Consider the following 24,117-nt stretch of genomic DNA (forward strand, 5'->3'; position numbering starts at 1 on the left):
TTATGCATTACTGCATAAATATTGTTCATAATTTGAAATATATACAGTGTGGTTGTCAACATTATAACAAGATAATTCACTTTTAGCTTCTACTTCTGGTGTAATCCAAAAAGAAAAAAATTTGTTTTATGCATGACTAAAGTTGTTTAAATAATTTGAAACAACATTTTTTGTTGTCAGGATTACAACAAGGGGGAGCAGACATACCTCTAACAGATTCTGATTCAACAGTGAGAGTTAACGGAACAGACACAGACTTTAAAACGCGTAACGGGCTTACCGTGGAAAAAGAGAAGAAGAGGTCGGCCTTGCCTTTCGGGAGGACCATTCCACGAAGTGGGTCGTCAGAAACCATGTCCAAAATATCGGAGAGCAGTGCTGACATGAATGCGGCCAAAATGAGACGCAGCAAATTCATGAAAAGTTCCAGTATGGATTCAGCTGTGAGCGAGAGAACGACGCCGTCCACTCGTGCACAGGACGGATACTCGACACTGCCAAGAGACGGGGGTAGAAGTCCAGCAGTTGGGCAGCAAACACCGGGTGCAGAGAACTCCAATCAACCACCTAAACTATCCAAACTAACTTCCATCGGTGGCGGAGGCAGCTTTGACATGTACAAGTCAGTGGATATGACCTCTGACATCAGCGAGAACGATTCAATGGACATCAATCTGAGCACAAAGTACTACTACAGCATACGAGTGTTCCCAGGGCAAGATCCAACGTGTGTGTACGTTGGTTGGGTGACACCTGGTTACCACTACTACAATTCAAGTTTTGAAAGTGACAAGATGAGAGAGGTTGTGATCAATGTTCTGAATGAGGGAGGCGCTGTTCAGGAAAGGTAAATGAAATTAATAGGAAGTATTGTCTGTCTCGTCTGGCATTGAGTTCTTGTTTCCAATTCTATTAGTGCAAGATGCGAGGTATAATGATATTCAAATATGCAGATTACACTAATGAGCATTGTTTCGGTATTCAAATTCTATGCTAATGACCCTTAATCAATGTGGAATATTCATGTACCTCGGATCTTGCATTGTATATTCCAATTGAATAAAACTTATGAGGATGATTCCTATAATGTCTATTTGAGGAAAACTGACTGCTCCAATATCATCATGGAATTAAAGAAAACAGGTACTTGCAGCAAAAGAGAAATAGTCTAGATATGTAACAGACGGAATCTTTGATTTTTGACATGCAATTGTTGGCATGTATGGATATTTTAAAGCAAAGTGATATGTCTGAAACTGCATGATACTGCCACTGAAACATTTCCATATCAAATGTACCCTGCTTTAGCTTATTCAAGGTTTTACTGAAGAATGTCCCCATCCTGGTTTATGCCTTACTTCATGTGCCTTCTGTGAAAAATAATTGAAATCGTCTTGTCGATCGATCAATACTATGGAGTACTGAGAAATAGTGATTGAAAATGTTTGTATTTTGAATTAATAATTGTGATGTCATCATGATTTATACTAATATAAATCATGTCGTTCTTTTTCCTTGCACAAGCTTGAAGAGGAGAGACTGCTTCATGATATGTGTTGGTGATTACATGGATTTACTGATGACCCAAGATGGCCGCCGTTTGTCATCAGCACTGGTGATAGGTTGTATCATAGATGTTTCCTGTGGAGAGATTTCATTTACCATGAACGGAAAGGATATTCCTACAAAATATCAGGTACAGTAATACTAGTGAAAGACTTCCCTTGTAAGGTTAATATTCTGAGAGTTTCATGCTCAGGAAATGCTTTTCTTGGTAGTCATTGTGTATATTTTGATGACAGAATATGATGGACAATAAAATATAGTGTCTGAAGAGAATAAATATTTCAATAATTTTTAAACTCTATACAATATGTTATATCCTTGCTAATTTTTCTATACTAAAAAAACTATTTTTCTTTCTTATAGACTGAACCATGTACAAGGTTGTTCCCTGCAGTTTTTGTGGAACCAACAAGCAGAGAAATGCTGCAGTTTGAACTTGGGCGCATCAAGGTAAAACTTATTATATAAAAGAGCAGACAGACTGAAAGTAAATGATAGGAAACACCAAAATACACAGCACTGTGTGGTAATTCAACTCACATGTGTCACCGATAAAACTATTGGAGGCTTGGTAACAAAATATCTATTATGTGATGGATTTGTTGGCTTACTATGTACATACTTTTCATTTGTGTCACTTCACACATTATAGAAGTGGGAAGTTAGTCTGTCCTCACATATCTATGTAATCTTGACTCTGAAATTTCAAAGATGAATGAAATGGGGGCCAAAATTCATTGAACAATGCTTTTTCTTTTCCAAATCTCTACTTTGTGTAGACTAACCTTCAATAAAGAAGACAACAAGATGTTTACAATATGATTTCTCTCACTTACAGAATTGTCTTCCGTTATCTGCTGCCTGGTTCAAATGTGAATGCAACAACCCCACACCTCAGTGTCCATCCAGAGTGGAAGTTCAAGCCATACAAACTTGTACGTGGTCTCGTGTTCCCACAGAAACCATGACAACAGACTTTCACAAGTATTCTGACAGTGCTGGATGGATTGTTTCCAGCAATGATACAGGTAAAATAAACCATCGGGTTGTTTGTGAAATTTCATTGGTGGTGACCATCATCAAAGGTTAAAGAAATATTCAAAATTGTACAGTAGGTGGTTGTAAATATAGACAAACTTAAAAGGTAATGTGGATATTTGCCTAGTCACTCTGTTGCACTCTGTCATATAGGTGACTGTTGATGAAATGAAGCAATACGATTACATAACAAAGAAAAAAAGTGTTATTTCAACATAGACCACAGATGCAGGCCTTGATTTGTTTACCAAATATACACATAGCTGAATATATACATGAACATCTAAATACTTGTCTTGTATTCAAGCAAAGTTCTGTTCTTCACACCTTCATACTATCATGGTGATGTTCAAGCAGAAACAGATAGATTCATATTTTCTAATGTCTTTCTGATAAAATATTTGATATTTGACATTTTTGTTGAACAGTGCCATGGTGTGCTGTACATATTCCAGAAGAATACAGGTGTATAGACATGATTGAACTCATCGAAGATAGTCATCTCTTAGCGTAAGTGTGAATATCTCTTCTAATTTCTTTTCTCAGAAGGATTATTTCTTATCTGTATGTGAGTTTTACCCACTAAAATCTCCGTAGTGTACCCTCTGCCTGCGAAGTTCAAACTTTTCTTTGTATTGGTAACCTTCGAATTGGAATCTTCATGTTTGTTTGTTTGTTGTTTCTCTTTGCAGCTTTCACTCTCACACATTAGACCTTTACAGAGCTGTCTGTTCCCTTGGCAACCATCGAGCAGCACATGCTCTGACAGAACATGTCGACCAAGATCAGCTGATGTATACCATCAAGTGTGAATGTGAGTAAAAATTGCTGTTTTTAGCTCATTTTCCATGCTAGTATTTCTTCTATATGAAATAAGGATTATTATCGAATTACTGGTTTACTAAACCATCCTTCATGTTCTGTGTTTGTCAACAGATCTATCGGGACCGTTGAGGGCGGGCTACCACAACATCCTCATAGCGTTACATCTAGAAACGTATGCTAATGCCAGGTAAGTGAACAAGCTTACCTTTATGTTTTGCAAACAGAATTATCTTTCTTAGTGAAAGATGATGAAGCAGATCACAATGCTGTCTCCTGGCAACTGAGCAAAGTAATTACAGTAGCTTATACTGTCACTAATGTACATGAAATTTGCCACGTGAGTACAGGATATTTTAAGTGACGGTAAAGACCTGGTTACCTTCAAAATACATTTTTGTTGTCCTATATAAAATGTATATCAAGTTGGCACTCCTCCAACCAATTTTATCATTTCCATTATTCAATATTTAAAGATCAAGATCATAGCATTTCAATTGCCATTGAAGTCATCGTCACCCTTATCATTTGCCATCGTCCACAGGTTGATGACCCAAAGTGAATTCATCATCCCACTTGGAGTTGACAAATCCAGACTGCCAGAGTACAATGAAGAACCACCGTCACCCAGCTACTCACTGAAACGTGCACTGAGTCACACTCAGAGTTTCTCTATCAGACCAGAGTTAGATTACTCAGCCACAGCTCACCACATTACACAGTAGGTGTTCTGTCAGTACTCTTCATGTTAAGTCAAAGTATTCATTCTACCAAAAAAATACCATGAAAGCTTCTTGTTATCAAAAGTTTTAGAACCCTGTTCACAGATTTTGTACCTTCATGTTTTCCTAGTCTGCCATTACTTCATTGTGACAGCCATGTTTTTGCATAGGTTAGAGAATATACCCATCAAGGCACAGATGGAAAGTGTGTTAACTTCCACACTGTCTGTGAATGCCAAAGAAATCTCGATAAACTAGATAAAAGATGAAAACAGCTACTACCTGTTCTGTGCACCCATGTATTAAATTCTTTCAAGTGTGTTCATCAAAGGTATAGCATAGGCAGTGTCATATATTATTTTGTATACTTTGTGAACAACAAGCATTTCTTTCCATTTGAATTTTACACACAGTAGCAGTCATCCGGCGGAGTTAGGAATGCCCAGATTTGGTCTGCACATGTTGAAGACCCATGTGATAGATTCCCTGAGTCTTGCAGTAAGTCACGGCAAATCTGCTGGCAGAGATCCCATTGGTGGAAGCTATGAAATGTTATTCGTGTAAGTGCACTTTTCAAAATTTCCTCTCCCGCTTGCCTCCTCTTTATCTGCTTAAACTTTAATAAAAGATTTAAGTTTAGAAGTAGTGTTTTGCAGTAAAAAAGCATAGATTTTGTGTGATAGATGGCGTCCTTTCATAGAGCTAATTAGAATAATTCTCCATTGTTTACAGACCATTGTTAAAATTATGCGACAAGCTTTTGGTGATGGGTAAGTAAATGATAAGATAAATCGCATTGCTGGTGTTTATCTAGTATAACCTAGTTTTTCCCCCATAGAAAAAATCACAGTAAAATATTCCTCTGGGAGAGAGAGATAGAGTTTCAAAAAATTAAAAAATGTGCCAATCATTGTATTTTTTGAAATGTCACTTCTTTGACCAATCAGATTTTGGTATTCTTTTGTATTGTTTGAAGTAGCATTGTTTGACCCACGAATGTTGAAGTGAATTAAATGGGTTTACATGATTTATTGTACTCCACAAAAGCTGGCAAATGTGGTGTCAATTATCTTATATTTTCATCATTGATGAGACAATTGATTTGTTATTTCAAGTAATTGAAAAGCTCTCAAGCAATTTGTTTCTACATTACAAAATTTGTTTACAACCTCCATAGATTTCACCTCAATCTTCAAGGAGAATAATTCACCAGCTTTTGATCAAACAAATAAAAAAAGTTAAAGAATTGTGTGCAGTGTGTAATAATTCCTTCCCCAGACACTGTCATAGTGTGAATCCCACTGTTTATGCTGCACTTAGTAAACTGTAGGGGTTTAAACCGGTGTGCGGGTATAAAAGGCCCCTAACTTATTGAAAATTCGTAATGGCGCTTGAGTGACAACTGGCAATAGCTAGGTAGACCGCTCCGTGAAAATCGGCCTAAACGATTCTCAAACATATATTATTGGCATACCATGAACATAGACTGTTTCATAAACACCTAGGCCATACAGGTATCTGCAAAGTTTCACAAAGTTTATTAAAACTACGACGATTAGGGGAAAAATCGCTTTCTGAACAAAGGGAATGGGCCTCAGGAGACAGTCGTTCCATGATTCAAACAATTGTCAATCATTCGGTGACGCGCAGAGGCGTAAACTGGTCAAACATTTGCTGTGCATACGAGAACAATTACGATGTAAACAAACTATATGTAAACTTAGACTTATATCAGCGGGTGAAGGATGAAAACTTTGTGTTGCCATCAACTCTTTTGCAAGCGTTTATGGTGCAATGACATCACGAAAGTGTACCATTTTCAGACGTGATTTAGCAAGAGGACTAGTCAGTAAGCTTACCCGTAGTACGATGTTTTCTAGCGAAAAGCGCGTAAGCAGAGTCCGTAGTTTGCACTGAGAATGGCATCGAAAATAACCATCAAAACATGGTGGTAGCCTCCATGATCAATTTAATTATTGTCAGTCGAAGAGATCCACGTTTTTAACAACTTGCCCCTTCCAAATCTACGGCCGAACTTGACGGTACTGAACAGTTGTTTGGGATATATATGCTGGCCCCGAAAACGGCCGTATGTACACGTGTTTTTACACGTGGAAATGATATGTCGTGTTCGGAGGGCTGGTACTAGTAAAATTTTGACATACCGATTATCCCAGTTACATTTGGACTTCTGTGATGAGAATTTAACAAAAATTGTAAGATATTGAACAGTTGAAACATTCAATCTTTCAGTTCAAGATGAGCAAGTAAGCGCCATCACCCAATCTTGTAAACGCTTTAGGATACGCGTGTCTGAGGACAGCTCATTGATTCCGCGCTACATCGTAATAATATTTCGTCAAAAGCTGGACTTTAATTCCTTCAATAACCATGGAGGTAGAAAGAAAGACGGAGAGGAACCCAGTCTGTCATTGATTCCAGTTGAAGGTTAACAAACGTTTCGAGCAAAACTTGCAATTGCTCCTAAAATAAACATAACTCGTGATAATTTTTCGATATCACCCCGCCGCCAAGCAACCGAGCAACTGACCGTGATCGCTATTACAAATATCGTGATACACGAGATTCAAGGAAGTCTCGACCCTTCCGCGAATTTCCTTTATTTTTTGCGATCGGTCATGACGTCGCCGTTTACCTATTTCCTACCATTTTCCTGACGTGTTCCTTTTCCTTCCTAGTTTTTCTTTCTCTCTTTTTTCTTTCGAGTATTGCCATGGCATAACTGAAACGAACCGGGAATTGAAGGCTGCAGTGTACGTACCCAAGCCTGAGTGTGATTTGAGAGCAAACAGATTACGCAGATAATGCAAACGATCGCAACCGTTGCCAACAGACTCATTATGCAGAGCCATGCCCCAAAACGCCCACCCAAACTTGGCACTAATCCTGATCCCGGTCCATTTCGAGCCGGGCTTTAAGGGTGAAAAATGAGCCATTAGTAATAAGCCTGCAATTAGAAATCATAATCAAACAAAATCTATGTAATACGCAATTACTTTAGAAAAAGCTTAATTTGTATATTCCAATCATTGTATACTATACATGTTTCATATTAACTCTGCTGTATGTTTTTTTCTGAAGGAATTTTTGATGATGAAGATCTTAAAAAACTGCTCATGTTGATTGACCCCACAACATTTGATGATAGTTACATCAAAGGTAAGCAAAGTGGTGCAGTGGGTTATTTTCATTCAGTTGTACTACTCTTAAATGATAAAAAAAATATTTTGTGGACATTGTTTTGTCAAACGTATCGTTTGTCATGATTACTTCCCACAAAATGTGTTGTTCATTACTGCAGAGAAGTCGGGTTTATAAATTATCTGTCCTAAAGCCAAACTGTTTGTGAATGTATTATGAATTCAAAGAAGATCTTTTGAAAATGGCCGTGTATGCTAATTCAATTTACTGTCAAGTTATTTTGCCATATGAAAGCACAAATAAAGTATATGGTACACAGAGGCCTTGCCAACTTCAGTACCATGCCACTCTGTTTATCATTCTTCTTGTGAATGTTACGAACGGAATAACGTGCACTGACAGTTGTATAATTAGCGGCATTCATCCATTCTGCCATTCATAAATCCAAAGCAATTATGAACATTGCTATTTTAGCAATACAGGCGGATTATGTCAATGATTGATTACAGCAAGCTTCAATCATCCATAGTAAATTCGGTTTCAAAAAAAATGAAATGGTCTAGCATTGTAGCAGGCCGTATTTATTCAAGGACTTTGCTTTAGTTCGTGGTGTAAAATTAACCCATTATTATTTCTGTCACTTATTTGACAGGCGTCAGCAGTAACATCGGCTTGCTACAAATGCAGCTTGATGAACAAATCAAATTACAAATGTGTTACCTTCTACAACATCTGTGTGACCAGCAACTCCGCCACAGAGTTGAATCCATCATCACTTTCACTGATGACTTTGTTGGAGAATGTCAAGCTGTAAGTCACAAACAAACAAACACTTCAATGTCATCACAAAATTTGGATGTCGCTTGCTGTGTTACAAATAAGTTTTCAACCGAGACGTTATTCTAATGATATCATATATTTACAGCTTCTATTTAGTCCAGTTTGTTAAAGACTGATAAATCTTCAGCATAGTGGTACTTTCAATTTGAATAAACAAGAGGACAAATAATGATTTTAAGATTGTGACATTGGTCATATTATTGTAAAACCGACAAATCACTTTATTTCATTGTAAACTCTGAACATTGGAAATCCCTAACTTAAGTCATTTGTAGGTTTTGCAAATCAAAGTGCATTTCAATGTCTTCAGAAATCTGTTGTTGTGTTGAGGAATGAGGATATTTAGAAAAAAGAATGAGAGTGCTATGATTGAGAATTTACATATTTTCATTATTTTTTTTTACCAGGATCAATTTAGAAGGTTACTTGAGGTCAAAGGTAGCAATCTTGCACCAGCTGTGATTGCAAAGAAGACCAGAGAATTCAGATCAACTCCACAAGAACAGGTGGGAAGATTTCTGCATCATTTACAGCACACTGCACCATGTCTCGTGAAATTGCATGTTTAAAATAAAATCATAGTAACACAGCAACAATTTAAATATTTTTTGTCAATTCCATTGCATTATAGAAATTTTGAATTCAACAGATCTTGAAAAATAACATTTCCCAATAGTAAACTTAGCCCTTATTTTTTTTAAAGGTTTTGTCGACACAAAATCATAACCAAACAGGTAGAGAGCTCAAGAATTTGGCCATTGTAGAGAGCATGTAGTGCATTATGTCAAAATACAGTAAAGGTTAATGTTTTAATCAGAAATCTTGATTAAACCGCACAAAAAAACTAATGTTCAAACTGTGAATGTTGGTATATTAGTTTACAAATAAAGTGGATTTCAGATAATTGTTAATAGGAAACACATTGTGTTATTTTTCACTGTTCGTCAGATGAGAATGTTGCTCGCGTTCAAAACGGATGACAAAGAAAGTCCTTGTCGAGAAGACCTTAGAGAGGTCCTCCAAAAATTCCATGATGAGCTGATCAGCCATTGTGGTGTCCACATCAACAACGACGACGGCACGGAAGAAGAGAAGTCCTGGCTTGGATGGTTGTTAAGTAAACTACGGCGGAAAGCTGACAGAGGACAGGGAGGTGACCACAGAGACAATAGCAGCAATCATTTCACTGAGAAATTTTCCGGAGGTACGTGAACAACATAATTACATATTGCTAAATGTAAGATAACGTGTGTACTGGACTGCTTGCAAGAATAGTCTGTGCTGTGTCTGTAGAGGGCGCTATTATGTCCAGCGAAATCACCAATGCTGTGAATATTAGGTACATCAAGTCTTTTTTTGATGTGATTAATTTTGCAGACTCTCTGTCATCATTGATTGCTTCAACTATGGTGAAATGGGCTGAAGAAAAGTACATTGATGATCCTGTCTTGGTTCGTGAGATGTTCAGCTTACTGCACCGACAGTATGATGGAGTTGGTGAAGTAAGGTTTTGAGTTTATGATAATCTGTCACATTTTTGAAGACTTGCACAAGTCCACAATGTTCTCATCCACAACCAAACTATGTGTTCAATGGACCTGCTTTAAAAGTTACTGCTACGCGTTTTCAGCTGATTAAAGATAAATCTATGAATATTAAAAAGTACGCATTCAAATACTGACATTGTATCTCACAAAGCCTAGGGTAGTTGTTACTTTCAGTATAACACAGAAAGACCTAAACAACTTTTGAAACTTCTATAGATGCATAAAATGTAACAAAAGTTAATAGTCGCGCCAGCGGCTTACTGACTACGCATGCGCTTATTCATAATATACTATGCGAGTAACCGGAAGTGTACCATACCCTTCTTTCATGGGCGCCGCCATGTTTTTTTTTTGAGTACTCGTAAATAAACAAAAACGAAACAAATTACTATTATATAACATGCCTTTTATAAAATATACCTCTTTTATTAGCCAGTAAATGCTATTATGCACCTTGTCGCTGATACAAAATATCGTAAATATAGATAAAGTGAGAAAACTGTCGTGCATATGAACGGGGGCATACGCAAAGAATGCTGGGATTTAATTATAGAAGAGCGCCCCCTGTGTCAACAATTAGATTCAAAAATTCCCATTTCTTAGACGGAACGCTATAGTTTTCAGCTTGCAAGTGGAAGGTGGGCAGAGCGGTTATCATTGCAATGATAATGATTGCATAATACGTCCCTTGTTTATCGCAATAGGCTGTTATCATTGTAAAAATTGCCAATTTTTGTCCAAAATTTTTACACGCTACAGAAAATCTATACCTGCCCTGCTGCAGGGTTTGACGTCGTGTACGTACGTGAACTGCTTTCATCAGAGGGAAACTGGGCATAGTTGTCATACAAACGTTTATGAAGTAACAATTACAGTTTATCATGAATCAATACAAATAACATTGCCAATCTTTAATAACCCCTGGCGCGAGACCAAGGGCTGAGCCCTATATAATATTATGAAGAAGATGTTCCATCTGTTAAGTATAGGAATCAACAGTGACAAACATTTGCTTTGCCAAATAAGGGATATGCTTGGTATTCGCTGTCAAATGATTGGTCAATGTACTATGTCTACATTTAAATGTCGTGTTCATTCGCTCATTATTCAATTTGACCATCTCTGTTTTGCAGTTGTGTCATGCCTTAACAAAGACATATGTGGTCAGCGCAAATGGCCGGAATGACATTGTGCGATTCATCGCTTCATTGGGTCAAATCAGGTCACTGTTGACGGTACAAATGGGTGAATCTGAAGAAGCTGCATTGGTCAAACATTTGTGGTGAGTGACAGTTTGAAAGTAGCAAGTAGCATAGACATTATGAGACAGACAGGTTTCAAAACAGGAAATAAACTGCCCTGGGTTATACATTTAGTTGACTTGTCAAAAAAGATACCATTTTGGAGTTTCGGATCATTCTCTGTAACCCGTGAATCAATACATGAGCAATCAAAAGTGAGGACATTTTTGTTGACAGTGTTGTAATACTTCAAATGTTTGTGATCAGGTAATATATAATTTAGGTTTCCTTATTGAGAGCCAAATGAAATGAAAGTCATTTGTTTGATGGTATCCGTACAGAAAACAAACACACAACAATTTCACAATCGATACAATTGAACCATGGATATCAGAAAGATGCGTACACTTACTGTTTGCCACCCTTGCATCACAAAAACAATCCCTTGTCTTTTTCATTTCAGGGAGTTGACAGACAATAAAGCCTTCTACCAACATCCAGATCTGATGAGAGCCCTCAACGTCCATGAAACAGTAATGAATGTCATGGTCAACGTCCTCGGTAAAGGTCAAAAACAGAGTGCAATCAAGGCAGCGGCAACTGCGTTAGAACTGAGTGGTAATAAGAGCTCTGCCAGCCTGGCAACACCATCTGCAACCGGGCCTCAAGCTGTCAAGGTAATGTCGCAGAAAATTATTCTATAAGCTGCCGAAAATTTTTCTGCTTTTAAACGCTAACTGAGTATAGTGTTTGCGAATTCCTTTGTTATCTTCAAGAAAGGGAAGTTTGAAGTCTGATTGATTAGGCATAAATCTACGATTTGTGAGTTAATTATTGACAGTCATGGCAGAAGATTTGACTTCACAGAAAATAACGGAACATTCAGTTAGGATTTGTATGAAAGGTTTCGCTCGTTTCTTTAAGTATCTGGTAATGTTGTTCAACTGTGTCAGTCGGAAATGAGTTGTGAATGTTTTCATTGAATTGATTTTATTCTTCTTTGAAACAGGAAACTTTCTCACGTGAATTGGTCGCAAGCTGTTGCCGTTTTCTCTGCTACTTCTGCCGCACAAGTCGTCACAATCAGAAAGCCATGTTTGAACATCTTGGCTACCTACTGGATCATGGATACATGGGACTATGTAAGATTTTACACAATCATCTTCAAAACAATAATAATAATATTTATTTCTTTAAAGCGCACTACACATACGTCACAGTGCGCTGTACACATTTAAAATTGATAAAAATACCAGCAAAACATGACAAACGTAAAATGTAAAAACAATCAAATTATGCTAAAAATTATGCTAAAAACGTACATGGTTAAAAATAATGAAAATTTCTGCAGAGTAAAAAACAGTCAAAATACAAAAAAAAGAAAATTATTAAAAATTCTACTGAGTAAGTAGCAGAAAACGTTAAAATAAAATAAATAAAATAAAACAAGCATCAGCGGTTACGGTAAAAATGGTGACCCTTCCGAAACATTAGTAATAGTGCTTTACAAAAAGATGGGTCTTTAAAATGCGCTTAAAACAGTCAACGGAGCTAGCATTACGGATTTCTGGAGGCAATGAGTTCCACAGAGACGGTGCGCAGACAGAGAAAGCTCTCTGCCCATATGCCTTGATGAACATTCCCTGCGGTGGCACTAACCGTAACGAATCACTCGATCTGAGATCTCTGGCTGGAGTGTATATCTCGATCAGATCCATGAGATAAAGTGGAGCAACACGATGAACTATTTTAAAGGTTGTCAACAAGATTTTGAATTTAATTCTAGCTTCAACCGGCAGCCAGTGTAGATCGATGAATACAGGTGTGATATTATCAAATTTTCGAGTACGCGAGACAAGGCGAGCTGCAGCATTCTGAAGTGACTGAAGGCGTCCGAGCTGAAATTTCCCAACACCATACAAAAGACTGTTGCAGTAATCCAGCTGAGAAGTGACAAATGCATGGACCATCTTTTCTGTTGTGGGTTTGTCCAACAATTGACGGATCTTGCCAATTCTACGCAATGCATAAAATCCATTCCTACAGATGTGGCTGATATGGTCTGACATCGAGCCGTCATGGATGAGTTTCACACCGAGATTGCGAACTGTTGCAGAAGGGGCAATATCTGACTCACCAATCCTTAGACTTGAGAGTTTCACTGCATCGGATCTGAGGCGAGACGAAAACTGAACAACCTCTGTCTTCTCATCATTGCAGGTATCTACGACCCCTTATAAACAGGAAGTGAGACTGAATCTGAGACTCTCAAATTGAAGAAGATACTAAATGCGACCTCATTTGCGATTATATCTGAGACTCTCATTCATTACAGTAAACAGCAAATGCGACTTGATCTGAGACTGTACCTGAGACTCTCAATTACCTTTCACATGACAAGTGTGACTGGTGCTGAGACTAGAACAAGTGGCAATCGAGACACCAGACCACGGTTTGTGGAAGGACCGTGCACAGGCAATGAAAAAAAATGATCACAGAGTACGGCGTGTCGACATCGACGTATGCCTTACCTCAGTTTTCTTTCCCCTTCATTTCTCATCTTACTGTATATTATGGAAAATAAAGGTCAATAAAACAAATACTCTTTATCAATCATGTATATTCAAACTACGCTGTTGCATGACGCACCGTATAGACACGGTCCCTGGAGGACCGTGGTATAGAGAGTAAGGCCTATGATTACGGAAAGGTAAGTCAGTTCTTACAATCGATTTAGCTGGTGTATTTATATAACACATTGAGAATATTGATAAAATATGGCGAATAAAACCGATAAATGGGTACTAAGACATAAAACTAGCGAAAATAGAGAAAGACTGGACTAACGTCAGATACGCACACGCCGTATCGGCCATTGTTGATGCCATACTGTTTATCGAACCTTCAACGTCACGCCCAGTCATGACGTACTTTTACCTTTGACCTTCATGAAGTTTCACATTCATTTGAAAATTTCGTATTACTTTTTGACTTCATGATGTCCAGCTTGCTTTGTAATTCGAAACATATTGAAACACTTGCTCATTTTGCTGTTGATTTCCATAATAGTTCAAAGAATTCATACATCGACGAATTTGCAAATTTCGTGTCGCATTGAACATCTGCAGTCACGTCGACAGCTATCGAGCACGAACGATGAAAAGCCCGAATGTAAATGCGTGATTCAGTTGTCGTTACAAACAAAATTTCATTTCTGTGAGAAACTCCACGATGACGTTTCGGAGATCAAATGGGAAATACCATATTCTCTTTGCTCCGATCGATCCGCCAATTTGAGTAAATTTTACCTCATCAGATGTTCGGAAATCTATCGTCAGTTCACGGAGCTTTTTTCGTCTTTCATTTTACTTTAACAAAAAATATTTCGAGTTGTATAAAGAGTACCAAGGAAGCTTGAAATCACATTGAGTGCGTTTTGTCATCAGCTGTCAGCTAGTCGTTTTCCAAAAGTGGCTTTTTGGAGTACATGAACTTAAATACTAGTACTCTTTTGGAGGCATGAAAAGGATAGGCGTGTACAACTCCTCAACTATTCCAATAACCGTTGTTAGTGTGAGAATGACGTGATCACTGATTGAGCGCATATTTTTCATATGGAAGGCCCGGGAGGCTCAAAGAAAATGTACGTCATCCATTAACCTCAGTCAAAATTAGCACTTTCTCACTTGTCAATGGACCCACAAAGCGAGACCGCCTGAACTGGGAAGTGATATGTAAATGAGTATGACTCGATGACGTTCCCGTCAGCAAACATTTCATCTAACTAATACCAAAAGTTTAGTATTTTCTGTAAATCGATAAGCCTTTCGAACACGCGTACGAAAGATTCGGATATCTGAACCTCAATAGTAGCTACGCAGCTCGAAAGTTATCCTCCGACAGGACAGGAACATTGGTCAAAGCCGGATTTCGCATGGTAGCTATGGAAACAAGCTGTTCATTCTCAGAAAGCATGCAATGTACTGCGTACTGCTGATACTCCCATGGTCCGTGAACTGTTGCCGTCCCTACACACCGTCAGTTGCCTAACAATCACAGGATTCAATCACGTGTGTCTTCAAATTTTGATACATGAATTCTACCAATCATCAACCCCTTAACACATTAAAAAAAAACAATGGTTGCGGCTACGGGTTCAAGGACATTCACGAGGAGGCACCATCATTGTCGTAGAATTGTTTTGACTAGTTTTATATGGGCGATCTGCGTACGGTCGCACATCAAACCGACAAATGTTCGCTTAGATAAAAATATGATGTACGAAAAAGTTTTTTTATTCAACTAACTGAGTCATCGCCTTTGTTATCGCCTAAACATCCCCGGTTTTTTTTCGGAGAGACTGCAACATGGATATCCTCTAATGCATAGAGTACGGCTGTTCATCCAATATATTTATTCACTGTTTCGAAAATCTCGTCAGCTATGTGCTTTGGCGATTGGACCAAGTTTTTGTACGTTCGTCAGAAATAAATGACAATATAGGTTTGGATATTACATCAATAGAATTAGGACAGAGTATTGAAGATGAAATTACTTTCATCGATCGACAAAGAAGAGAAAGAATGAGTCAGTGAATATCGAATCATAGACGGGAGAATCGAGACAGGCCACTGTCTATAGTTTAATCAATTGTGAACAAAAGTATTTCGATTAATTGACTAATGCAAACAGAAAGGAAATTTCATTCAACTTGAAAAAGTCACCGCTTTTCCTTGACATCGGATTCCATGGCAATGGAGCAACACACGATGTCGTTTAGGTCCTCAAAAATCTTTTAAAACGGCAAGACGATAATAATAATACTTTTCATGACAGCAAAATCTAAAAGAACTTGAATCTGAACTTTACATGACAGTTCTGTGGAAGAAACGATTAGAAATGGCGGCGTTTCTTGGTACAGCGTCTACGCAAGAACGCGCTATGGCTTGAGTGACATACCAGCGGGCACAGGCGCTCGAACTGGGTAGCCTGCTAAATAGATCGCTTTTCGGCTCGACCTATCGATCCCGTAGTCGACATGCCCGCACTGCAACCTAAATGGGTGTTTAGGTTGCAGTCGTGGGCATATCGACTACGGGATCGATAGATCGAGCCGAAAATCGAACTATTTAGCAGACTACCAAGCTACAGAGCGCCTGTGCTTGCTGGTCTGCACTGCGGTCGCTCCATCCAATTACAATGCTGTGCCGTATCTAACATGTTTACATCGCAAACGTTTACCGATTCACACCTGTATCGTGTCCTTTTTTGATTGACATCTTACAAACCTTTGTTATCCAGCAATCCCGCACCCCACTCGTCTTTGATGGAAAGTAACTCAAATAATCACCGCAATTCCGACACGTCTGAGACAATTGCGAATCAAGAAAACGATCAAAACTTGTGAAACGCAGTCATTACCCCACGTAATGCCTTCATGTTTGTGTTTTGCCATAGACTCGAGAGAATTTTTCTCGAGGGTCTATGGTTTTGCCGAACACTCAGTCCCCGGCAAAACTGATCTTTGGATGCGCCAAAAGGTGTTAACTTGCATGTTGTTTAAGGAAAGTGTGTATATTATCAAAATAAATCAGTATTTTCTATAAAAGCTCGGTTACATTTTAGCTTCGATCTGATCCCACCCGTCCGTTCAGACTGTTGTGAAACATTCCGATATTCGTCATGTCTTTTGAGCTGAACAAGGGTGAACTTTTGAGCTGGCAGGTTCTCCACTGTGTGCCGATGCCATGCGAACGGCGGACCTTCCACATTATGTCAGGAAGTGAGTCAGTCACATGTCTGTCGCAAGAACAGTCGCACTTGCTGTTTGTACGTTAAATGAGAGTCTCAGACACGGTCTCAAATTCACTCGCAAATATACATCCTCGAGCGAAATGCGAGTCTCAATTACAGTCGCAAACGTGATCGCACTTTGACTCTTCTATGAACTGAGAGTCTCAGAATCACTCGTATTTCTTATTCATTTGGGGTCGTTGTTATGTAGGTCATTCCCCCACACTCATCATGACCTGAGTTCAATTAGTCTAGAACATTCTCAAGGTCACTGCCCTTGATGACCTCACAACCTTGAATTCAATTAGTCATGTTTGGAATGTTCTGGAAAGTTGATTAGTTGTGTAAGGGAGATAATTTTAGAACAGTAATTAGCATGTCAATAAAAGTTCTAGATTGTTCTTATATGCCTTTATAAAAGGGACGTGCACAGCTTCCAGTCAGACTTTTGGGATCGTGTCTCTTGTGTGTTACTAAACTCCAGCAGTAGTCATTCTCAAGACTTTTCAAGGCCTTCACTGTCAACGCTGGATTTATACTGTGGACTTTGTGCAGCTTCAAGCCTGCAAGCCAAAGGACTGTTCATTCATCCGACTGACTGTTACAACTCTGAGACTGGAGCTTTGCCGTCCCAGCTGAGATAAGTAGTCTGTACACTTTTAAAGCTTGTACTCTGTCCCTGACTTAGCAATTAGTTTTGTTTTCGTAATAAATTTTGTTTAAACGGAAACTGCTGAGTTCACCCTTTTGTTCGTTTTCTCTGCACGTAACAAATTGGGGGCTCGTCCGGGATACGAATATTTTGAGCCGTTTGACAACATTTTGCCTACCTTTTCAAAACTACGGTATACTGTGAACTCAGCGAAATTCAATCATGGCGGAATTCAAGCCAGACGAATTTATGGATGACCTTGATCAGGACACATTTAATTCCCTCAGAAAAGACAACCTCATAGCACTGGCAAATTTCCTTAAAGTAGATGTCAAAAGATCTATGCGCAAGCGAGAAATACAGTTCAAGATTGCAAAACATTTAGTTAATTCTGGCCATTTTGAGGAGTCTGCCTTAAAAGATTATGAGCCTGAGTCTTCCTTCGAACTCAAAAAATTGGAATTAGAAATACAGGCAGATTTCGAGCTAAAAAAATTGGCATTAGAAAAAGAAAAGAATTACAAATGAAAGAAAAAGAATTACAAATGGAAAAGGAGAGACAGGCATTAGAAAAAGAAAAAATACAAATGCAGTTAGAAATGGAAGAAAGACAGAAAGAGAGGGAATTGGAAATGAAAGAAAAAGAATTGCAAATGGAAGAAAGACAAAGGGAGAAAGAAAGAGAGGAAAAAGAAAAGGAAAGAGAATTAGCAGAACACCGACTGCAGTTAGAAATAAAACGTTTAGAGCTTGGACAGTCAGGAAAATTCTTCCCTTCAGACAAGTTTGACATCACTAAGCATTCAGGTTAGTTCCCCCTTTCCAAGAAAAGGATGTTGATAAATATTTCCTCCATTTTGAGAAAATTGCTCAGAGTCTGAATTGGCCTAAGGAGTCCTGGTCTATGCTTTTGCAGAGTGCTTTGGTGGGTAAAGCCAGAGAAATTTACATTCAGTTGTCAGTAGAGCAGGCTTCAAATTATGATTCTGTGAAGGAATTAATTCTCAAGGGCTATGAGTTGGTGCCTGAAGCGTACCGTCAGAAATTTAGGGATTGTGAGAAGGTGAAGGATCAAACTTATGTTGAATTTGCTCGAACAAAAGAACAACTGTTTGATCGTTGGTGTTCTTCTGAAAAGGTCAGTCAGAATTATGACAAATTACGACAACTTGTTTTGATTGAGGAATTTAAAAGGTGCATCCGGAGTGACATCAAGACGTTTATCAATGAACAAAAGGCAGATACATTAGAGGTTGCTGCACGTTTGGCCGATGATTATTCATTGACCCACAAATCTTCATTTCTCAGCAAACCATCCCAGTCCTTTTCCTACAGAAACAATGCAGGTAAATTTAACTCCTCCTTTTCGTCCAAGAATTTTTCAAAGGACAGTAGAAAATCAAATGACAACAGTTCACAGAGTTCAAGTAACACTCCCACATCATCAGATCCCAAGTCTCAATCTCCTTCTGACAAACAGTTCGGTACACTTTCTTGTAATTATTGTAAGAAAGACGGCCATTTAATGTCAGAGTGTTTCAAATTGAAAAGAAAACGTGAAGGTCAAAGTGGTCAAAGTGGATCTAAGCCCACCGCCTTTATTTCTTCATCAACTCAATTAGAGTCTAATAATGTGTGTAACACATTTTCTGAGGTTAAACCCCTCTTATCCCCAATTAATGAGGTCAAGGTCAATTCTTCTCAAGATAGCATTATGGGTATTTTCGAGCCATTTATTCATAATGGTTTTATATCACTTTCTAGTGATTTCTCTTCCGCTACCCCTGTCAAAATTTAAGAGATACCGGGGCTTCCCAGTCTCTTTTGTTGGCAGATACCCTGCCGTTTTCTGAAAAGTCATTTTCAGGTTCTAAAGTTCTTATTAAGGGGGTAGATTGTAATGACTACATTCCTGTTCCTCTCCATAATGTCTATTTGTCTTCGGACTTTGTTTCTGGACCTGTGGCTTTAGGTATTAGGCCTTTTTTGCCTTTTGAAGGGATTCACCTTCTTCTTGGAAACGACCTTGCTGGGGACAAGGTCATTACTAATCCACTTGTGACTGATAATCCTAGTTTAGATCAGGATCCAGAGCCAATTGAACAAGAGATACCCGATTTATTTCCTTCATGTGCTATTACTCAAGCCATGTCAAAGAAAACTTCCGAGAATCAAAATACTCTCAAAAATAATGTCACAGATGTTGACTTAAATGACACCTTTCTCAGTCAGGTGTTTGACACGGATCATTCCGTTATCCCTCGTGGATTTGAAACTTCCAGTAAAACTTCTGCTGACCAAAGTCAGACATTTTCTAGATCAAATCTCATTGCAGAACAACACAAAGACCCAGATATTTTGTCTTTGTTTGACAGGGTAGATGATGAAGGTAAAACTTCAGATAGCTCTGTTTCCTATTATACAAAGTCTGGTATTCTCATGCGTAAATGGAGACCTCCAGACGTTTTGGTTGATGACGATTGGGCTATAAAACATCAAATTGTGGTTCCAAAGCCCTATCGTGCTGAAATATTGCGCCTGGCCCATGAAACGCCCTGGGCTGGTCATTTGGGAGTAAGGAAAACTTATCATAAAATTCTCAGTCACTTTTATTGGCCTAATCTCAGGCAGGATGTAGCACATTTCTGTAAAACTTGTCACACGTGTCAAATGGTAGGAAAGCCAAATCAGACCATTCCAAAGGCCCCTTTACAGCCAATTCCTGCATTTCAAGAACCATTCAGTAGGATACTAATAGACTGTGTTGGGCCCCTACCAAAAACAAGATCAGGAAATGAGTACATGTTGACAATTATGTGTACATCAACTCGGTTTCCAGAAGCCATACCACTGAGAAACATAAAGACAAAGACTATAGTGAGAGCTTTAGTCAAATTTTTCACTTTATTTGGCCTCCCTAAATGTGTCCAGTCCGATCAAGGCTCCAACTTTATGTCTGGTATTTTTCAACAAGTAATGGATCAGCTAGGCATTAAACAGTATAGGTCATCCGCCTATCATCCAGAAAGTCAGGGTGCTCTTGAGAGATTTCATCAAACTTTGAAAAACATGATTAGGACCTACTGTTTTGACACAGAGAAGCAGTGGGATGAAGGAATTCATTTTTGCTCTTTGCTGTTAGAGAGTCAATTCAAGAGTCTCTTGGTTTTAGCCCATTTGAGCTTGTATTTGGACATACAGTCCGTGGCCCACTTAAGCTCGTTAAAGAGAAATTCCTATCAGACGATGATGATTGTCTGAATATTTTGCAATATGTGTCAGATTTTCGTACGAAACTCTCTAAAGCATGTGAATTAGCCAGAGAAAATCTTGAGTCATCTCAGCAGTCAATGAAAACCAAATATGATAAAAGCACCTCAAAACGGAAGTTTGAACCAGGTCAAAAGGTTCTTGTTCTACTTCCAATTCCTGGCAAGCCACTCCATGCTCGTTACTTTGGGCCATACCTAATTGATAAGAAATTGAGTGATTTAAATTACATCATAATAACACCTGACAGGCGAAAACAAAAACAGCTATGTCACATAAATATGCTTAAGCCATATTTTGATAGGGATAATCCTACTATAACTCAGCCTGTCAGTGCAGTCAGTTCAAACCATTATGAAGATAGTGATACTGAAACTGACTTGAGTGAAAATACTCTAAACTCAAAGCTGAGCTCGGTCAAGCTTCAGAACTCAGAAATCCTGGAGAAGCTGGAGTCTACAAAGTTGGCACACCTCCAGCCAGAACACCAACAACAGCTGAAAGAACCAATCCATGAACATTTGTTCCAAGATGTTCCAACGAGTACAAACATCATCTACCACAACGAAGATGTCTGCGACAGTAATCCAGTGGAACAACATCCAGACGGACTGAATCCTGCGAAAGCGGAATATCTCCAGGAGGAAGCCAAGTATTTGCCGAACAATGACTTTATCGAACTCAGTAAAATAACCGGACTTTGCCGTGCATACTTTATGCCAAATTCAGTGCCATTTCAAGTTTTCCAACAACAAATTGCAAGAAGATAGTCATGGGACATCCTGTTTGCTACTTTTCACGCAAATTTAACAAATCCTCAGAGAAACTACTCTACAATTGAAAAAGAGTGTTTATCTTTGATATTAGCTTTACAGCATTTTGAAGTTTATGTTACTTCTTCAAATCAGCCAATAGTGGTTCACATTGATCACAACCCTCTTGTTTTTCTGCAGAAATTTAAAGGCAAAAATCAGAGATTGCTAAGATGGAGTTTAATGTTACAGGAGTTTAATCTTGACATTAGACATATCAAAGGCAGAGACAATTTAATTGCAGACTGTCTCTCTCGTATTTAGAGTTATTGTTGTTCACTTTCAAGAAATTTTATTGTTGTTCACTTTCAAGAAACTTTACTTTAGAGTAAAACAAAATTTGAGTACTTAAATCCTTTTCAAGATTACATTTGTAAAAGAAAGATTTTTCTTTGAAAAATTTTCTTTTTTTTGAAGAGGGGGTGTGTTATGTAGGTCATTCCCCCCACACTCATCATGACCTGAGTTCAATTAGTCTAGAACATTCTCAGGTCACTGCCCTTGATGACCTCACAACCTTGAATTCAATTAGTCATGTTTGGAATGTTCTGGAAAGTTGATTAGTTGTGTAAGGGAGATAATTTTAGAACAGTAATTAGCATGTCAATAAAAGTTCTAGATTGTTCTTATATGCCTTTATAAAAGGGACGTGCACAGCTTCCAGTCAGACTTTTGGGATCGTGTCTCTTGTGTGTTACTAAACTCCAGCAGTAGTCATTCTCAAGACTTTTCAAGGCCTTCACTGTCAACGCTGGATTTATACTGTGGACTTTGTGCAGCTTCAAGCCTGCAAGCCAAAGGACTGTTCATTCATCCGACTGACTGTTACAACTCTGAGACTGGAGCTTTGCCGTCCCAGCTGAGATAAGTAGTCTGTACACTTTTAAAGCTTGTACTCTGTCCCTGACTTAGCAATTAGTTTTGTTTTCGTAATAAATTTTGTTTAAACGGAAACTGCTGAGTTCACCCTTTTGTTCGTTTTCTCTGCACGTAACATCGTACATACCTCATCATTGAGTATAAGCATATTGGATTTCATCCAGCAGCGGATTTCGTTGGCGCATACCTCGACAGAAACTCGAACTTCATCAGGTCTGCTACACACAACATAAATCTGTGTATCATCCGCATACATCATAGGATTAAAACCATGCTGGACGATGATGTCTTCAAGTGGTGATGTGTACAGAGTAAAAAGAATCGGACCCAGAACTGAGCCCTGAGGAACACCATACTTCATATGTGTAGTAGCTGATGCTGCAGAGCCAACTTTGACGCACTGATTGCGATGGCTGAGATAAGACTTGAACCACGATAGAGCTGTACCAGTGACACCAAACCGAAATTGAAGTCTATGAATTTTTTTTTCAAAGTCATATTTTGAAATTAGTTTCTTTCAAATGGTCATTTTTAATGAAAATTAATATCAACAAACAAATCCAGGAATATTGTTTTCTTTTCCGTAGCTTATCCATCATTAAGAGGCTCATGTCCGTTGGACGTTGCGGCAGCATCCTTGATGGACAACAATGAACTGGCTCTTGCTTTGAGAGAAGGACACTTGGAGAAGGTGATCTGGTATCTGTCAACGTGTGGAGTTCAAAACAATGCTAGAATGGTGGCTTGTGGTAAACCTGACATCAGCTGGGATCCTCTGGATGGTGAAAGATACATTGATTTCTTAAAACAAGCAGTCTGGGTCAATGGTAAGTGGAGTTGTCAATTTCAAATGGCTTTTGTATTTAGCTAATATCATGGCTTTGTTTGAAAGTGAGGTGTAGGAAACTTTGCAAGCTTCAACAATCAAAGTGAGATACAGGTTAGAGGTACTGAACAACAGAAAATGTTTTCCAGTGAGTCACTATTCCATTGTATTAAACAATTTTATTTCTGACCAAATTTCAAAAGGGAATTTACTACCACATAAATCCATGTTAACACTTTTGTTTGCTGAGTTCTGCATCTTCATAGCATTAGGTATTGGTCTCGTGCCCTCCAACAATTTTCTGTGTATGATTTATCAGACACAAAGCACTGCTATCAGCAAAAATGTATAATTGCGTCCACCCTGTTCTGTTATCATAGGTGATCTTACATTGGTATTGTAGTCAGGGACCAAAAAAATAACCTATCTTGAGAAAATGAAAGTTGCAACCAACAGGATTTTTGTTGAAAAATCTTAAACCCTGAAAAAAAAATTTATCTCTTGCAGATGAGACTGTGAATGAGAATGCCAACCTGGTTGTCAGGTTGCTGATCCGTCACCCAGAGTGTCTTGGTCCTGCCCTCCGAGGTGAGGGCAAAGGTTTGCTGGCTGCTATGGGAGAAGCCATAGAGATGTCTGCCATGGAAGAAGATGCAGCACTTGGATCTGGACCAATGATGGTCATCCATGAGGAAGGCGATGCTGATGGACATTTGTCACCACAGTAAGATTAGAATAACTTCAATTCTGAAGTCTTAAACATTTACCGTCGATGAAATCTCGGATATCATCATAAAATACATGTACCTTCAGTTATATTGTATTGAATGCCCAGTGTAAATTACAGAAAGTGAAAGTGAATAAAAACTTTGTTACAAAGTTTTAGAGATGAAGAAAAATGAGGATAATGTTATTTTTTGCTCAGACTGTCTACCAATTATGTAAAA

General features: G+C 38.5%; 1 protein-coding gene across 28 annotated transcripts in view; it reads left to right on the plus strand.

Annotated features, from left to right (window-relative positions):
- Positions 1 to 24,117, plus strand: part of LOC139149298 (ryanodine receptor 2-like) — a 146,668-nt gene that overhangs the window by 62,758 nt on the left and 59,793 nt on the right. For 25 of the 28 annotated variants that reach the window (XM_070720971.1, XM_070720983.1, XM_070720985.1 and 22 more), the window contains 20 exons: positions 181 to 847; positions 1,525 to 1,696; positions 1,930 to 2,016; positions 2,405 to 2,594; positions 3,033 to 3,114; positions 3,297 to 3,418; positions 3,541 to 3,616; positions 3,971 to 4,147; positions 4,562 to 4,708; positions 4,881 to 4,918; positions 7,251 to 7,328; positions 7,963 to 8,120; positions 8,558 to 8,656; positions 9,099 to 9,354; positions 9,528 to 9,652; positions 10,831 to 10,979; positions 11,402 to 11,615; positions 11,948 to 12,080; positions 22,932 to 23,171; positions 23,678 to 23,894. In XM_070720971.1, the coding sequence (XP_070577072.1) occupies positions 181 to 847; positions 1,525 to 1,696; positions 1,930 to 2,016; positions 2,405 to 2,594; positions 3,033 to 3,114; positions 3,297 to 3,418; positions 3,541 to 3,616; positions 3,971 to 4,147; positions 4,562 to 4,708; positions 4,881 to 4,918; positions 7,251 to 7,328; positions 7,963 to 8,120; positions 8,558 to 8,656; positions 9,099 to 9,354; positions 9,528 to 9,652; positions 10,831 to 10,979; positions 11,402 to 11,615; positions 11,948 to 12,080; positions 22,932 to 23,171; positions 23,678 to 23,894 (3,427 nt within the window). The remainder of the gene's footprint in view (positions 1 to 180; positions 848 to 1,524; positions 1,697 to 1,929; positions 2,017 to 2,404; positions 2,595 to 3,032; positions 3,115 to 3,296; positions 3,419 to 3,540; positions 3,617 to 3,970; positions 4,148 to 4,561; positions 4,709 to 4,880; positions 4,919 to 7,250; positions 7,329 to 7,962; positions 8,121 to 8,557; positions 8,657 to 9,098; positions 9,355 to 9,527; positions 9,653 to 10,830; positions 10,980 to 11,401; positions 11,616 to 11,947; positions 12,081 to 22,931; positions 23,172 to 23,677; positions 23,895 to 24,117) is intronic. The other 3 variants (XM_070720958.1, XM_070720966.1, XM_070720974.1) reach the window with 1 other exon arrangement.

Source organism: Ptychodera flava, chromosome 14 (genome assembly GCF_041260155.1).
Source record: "Ptychodera flava strain L36383 chromosome 14, AS_Pfla_20210202, whole genome shotgun sequence".
Classification (NCBI taxonomy): Eukaryota; Metazoa; Hemichordata; class Enteropneusta; family Ptychoderidae; genus Ptychodera; species Ptychodera flava.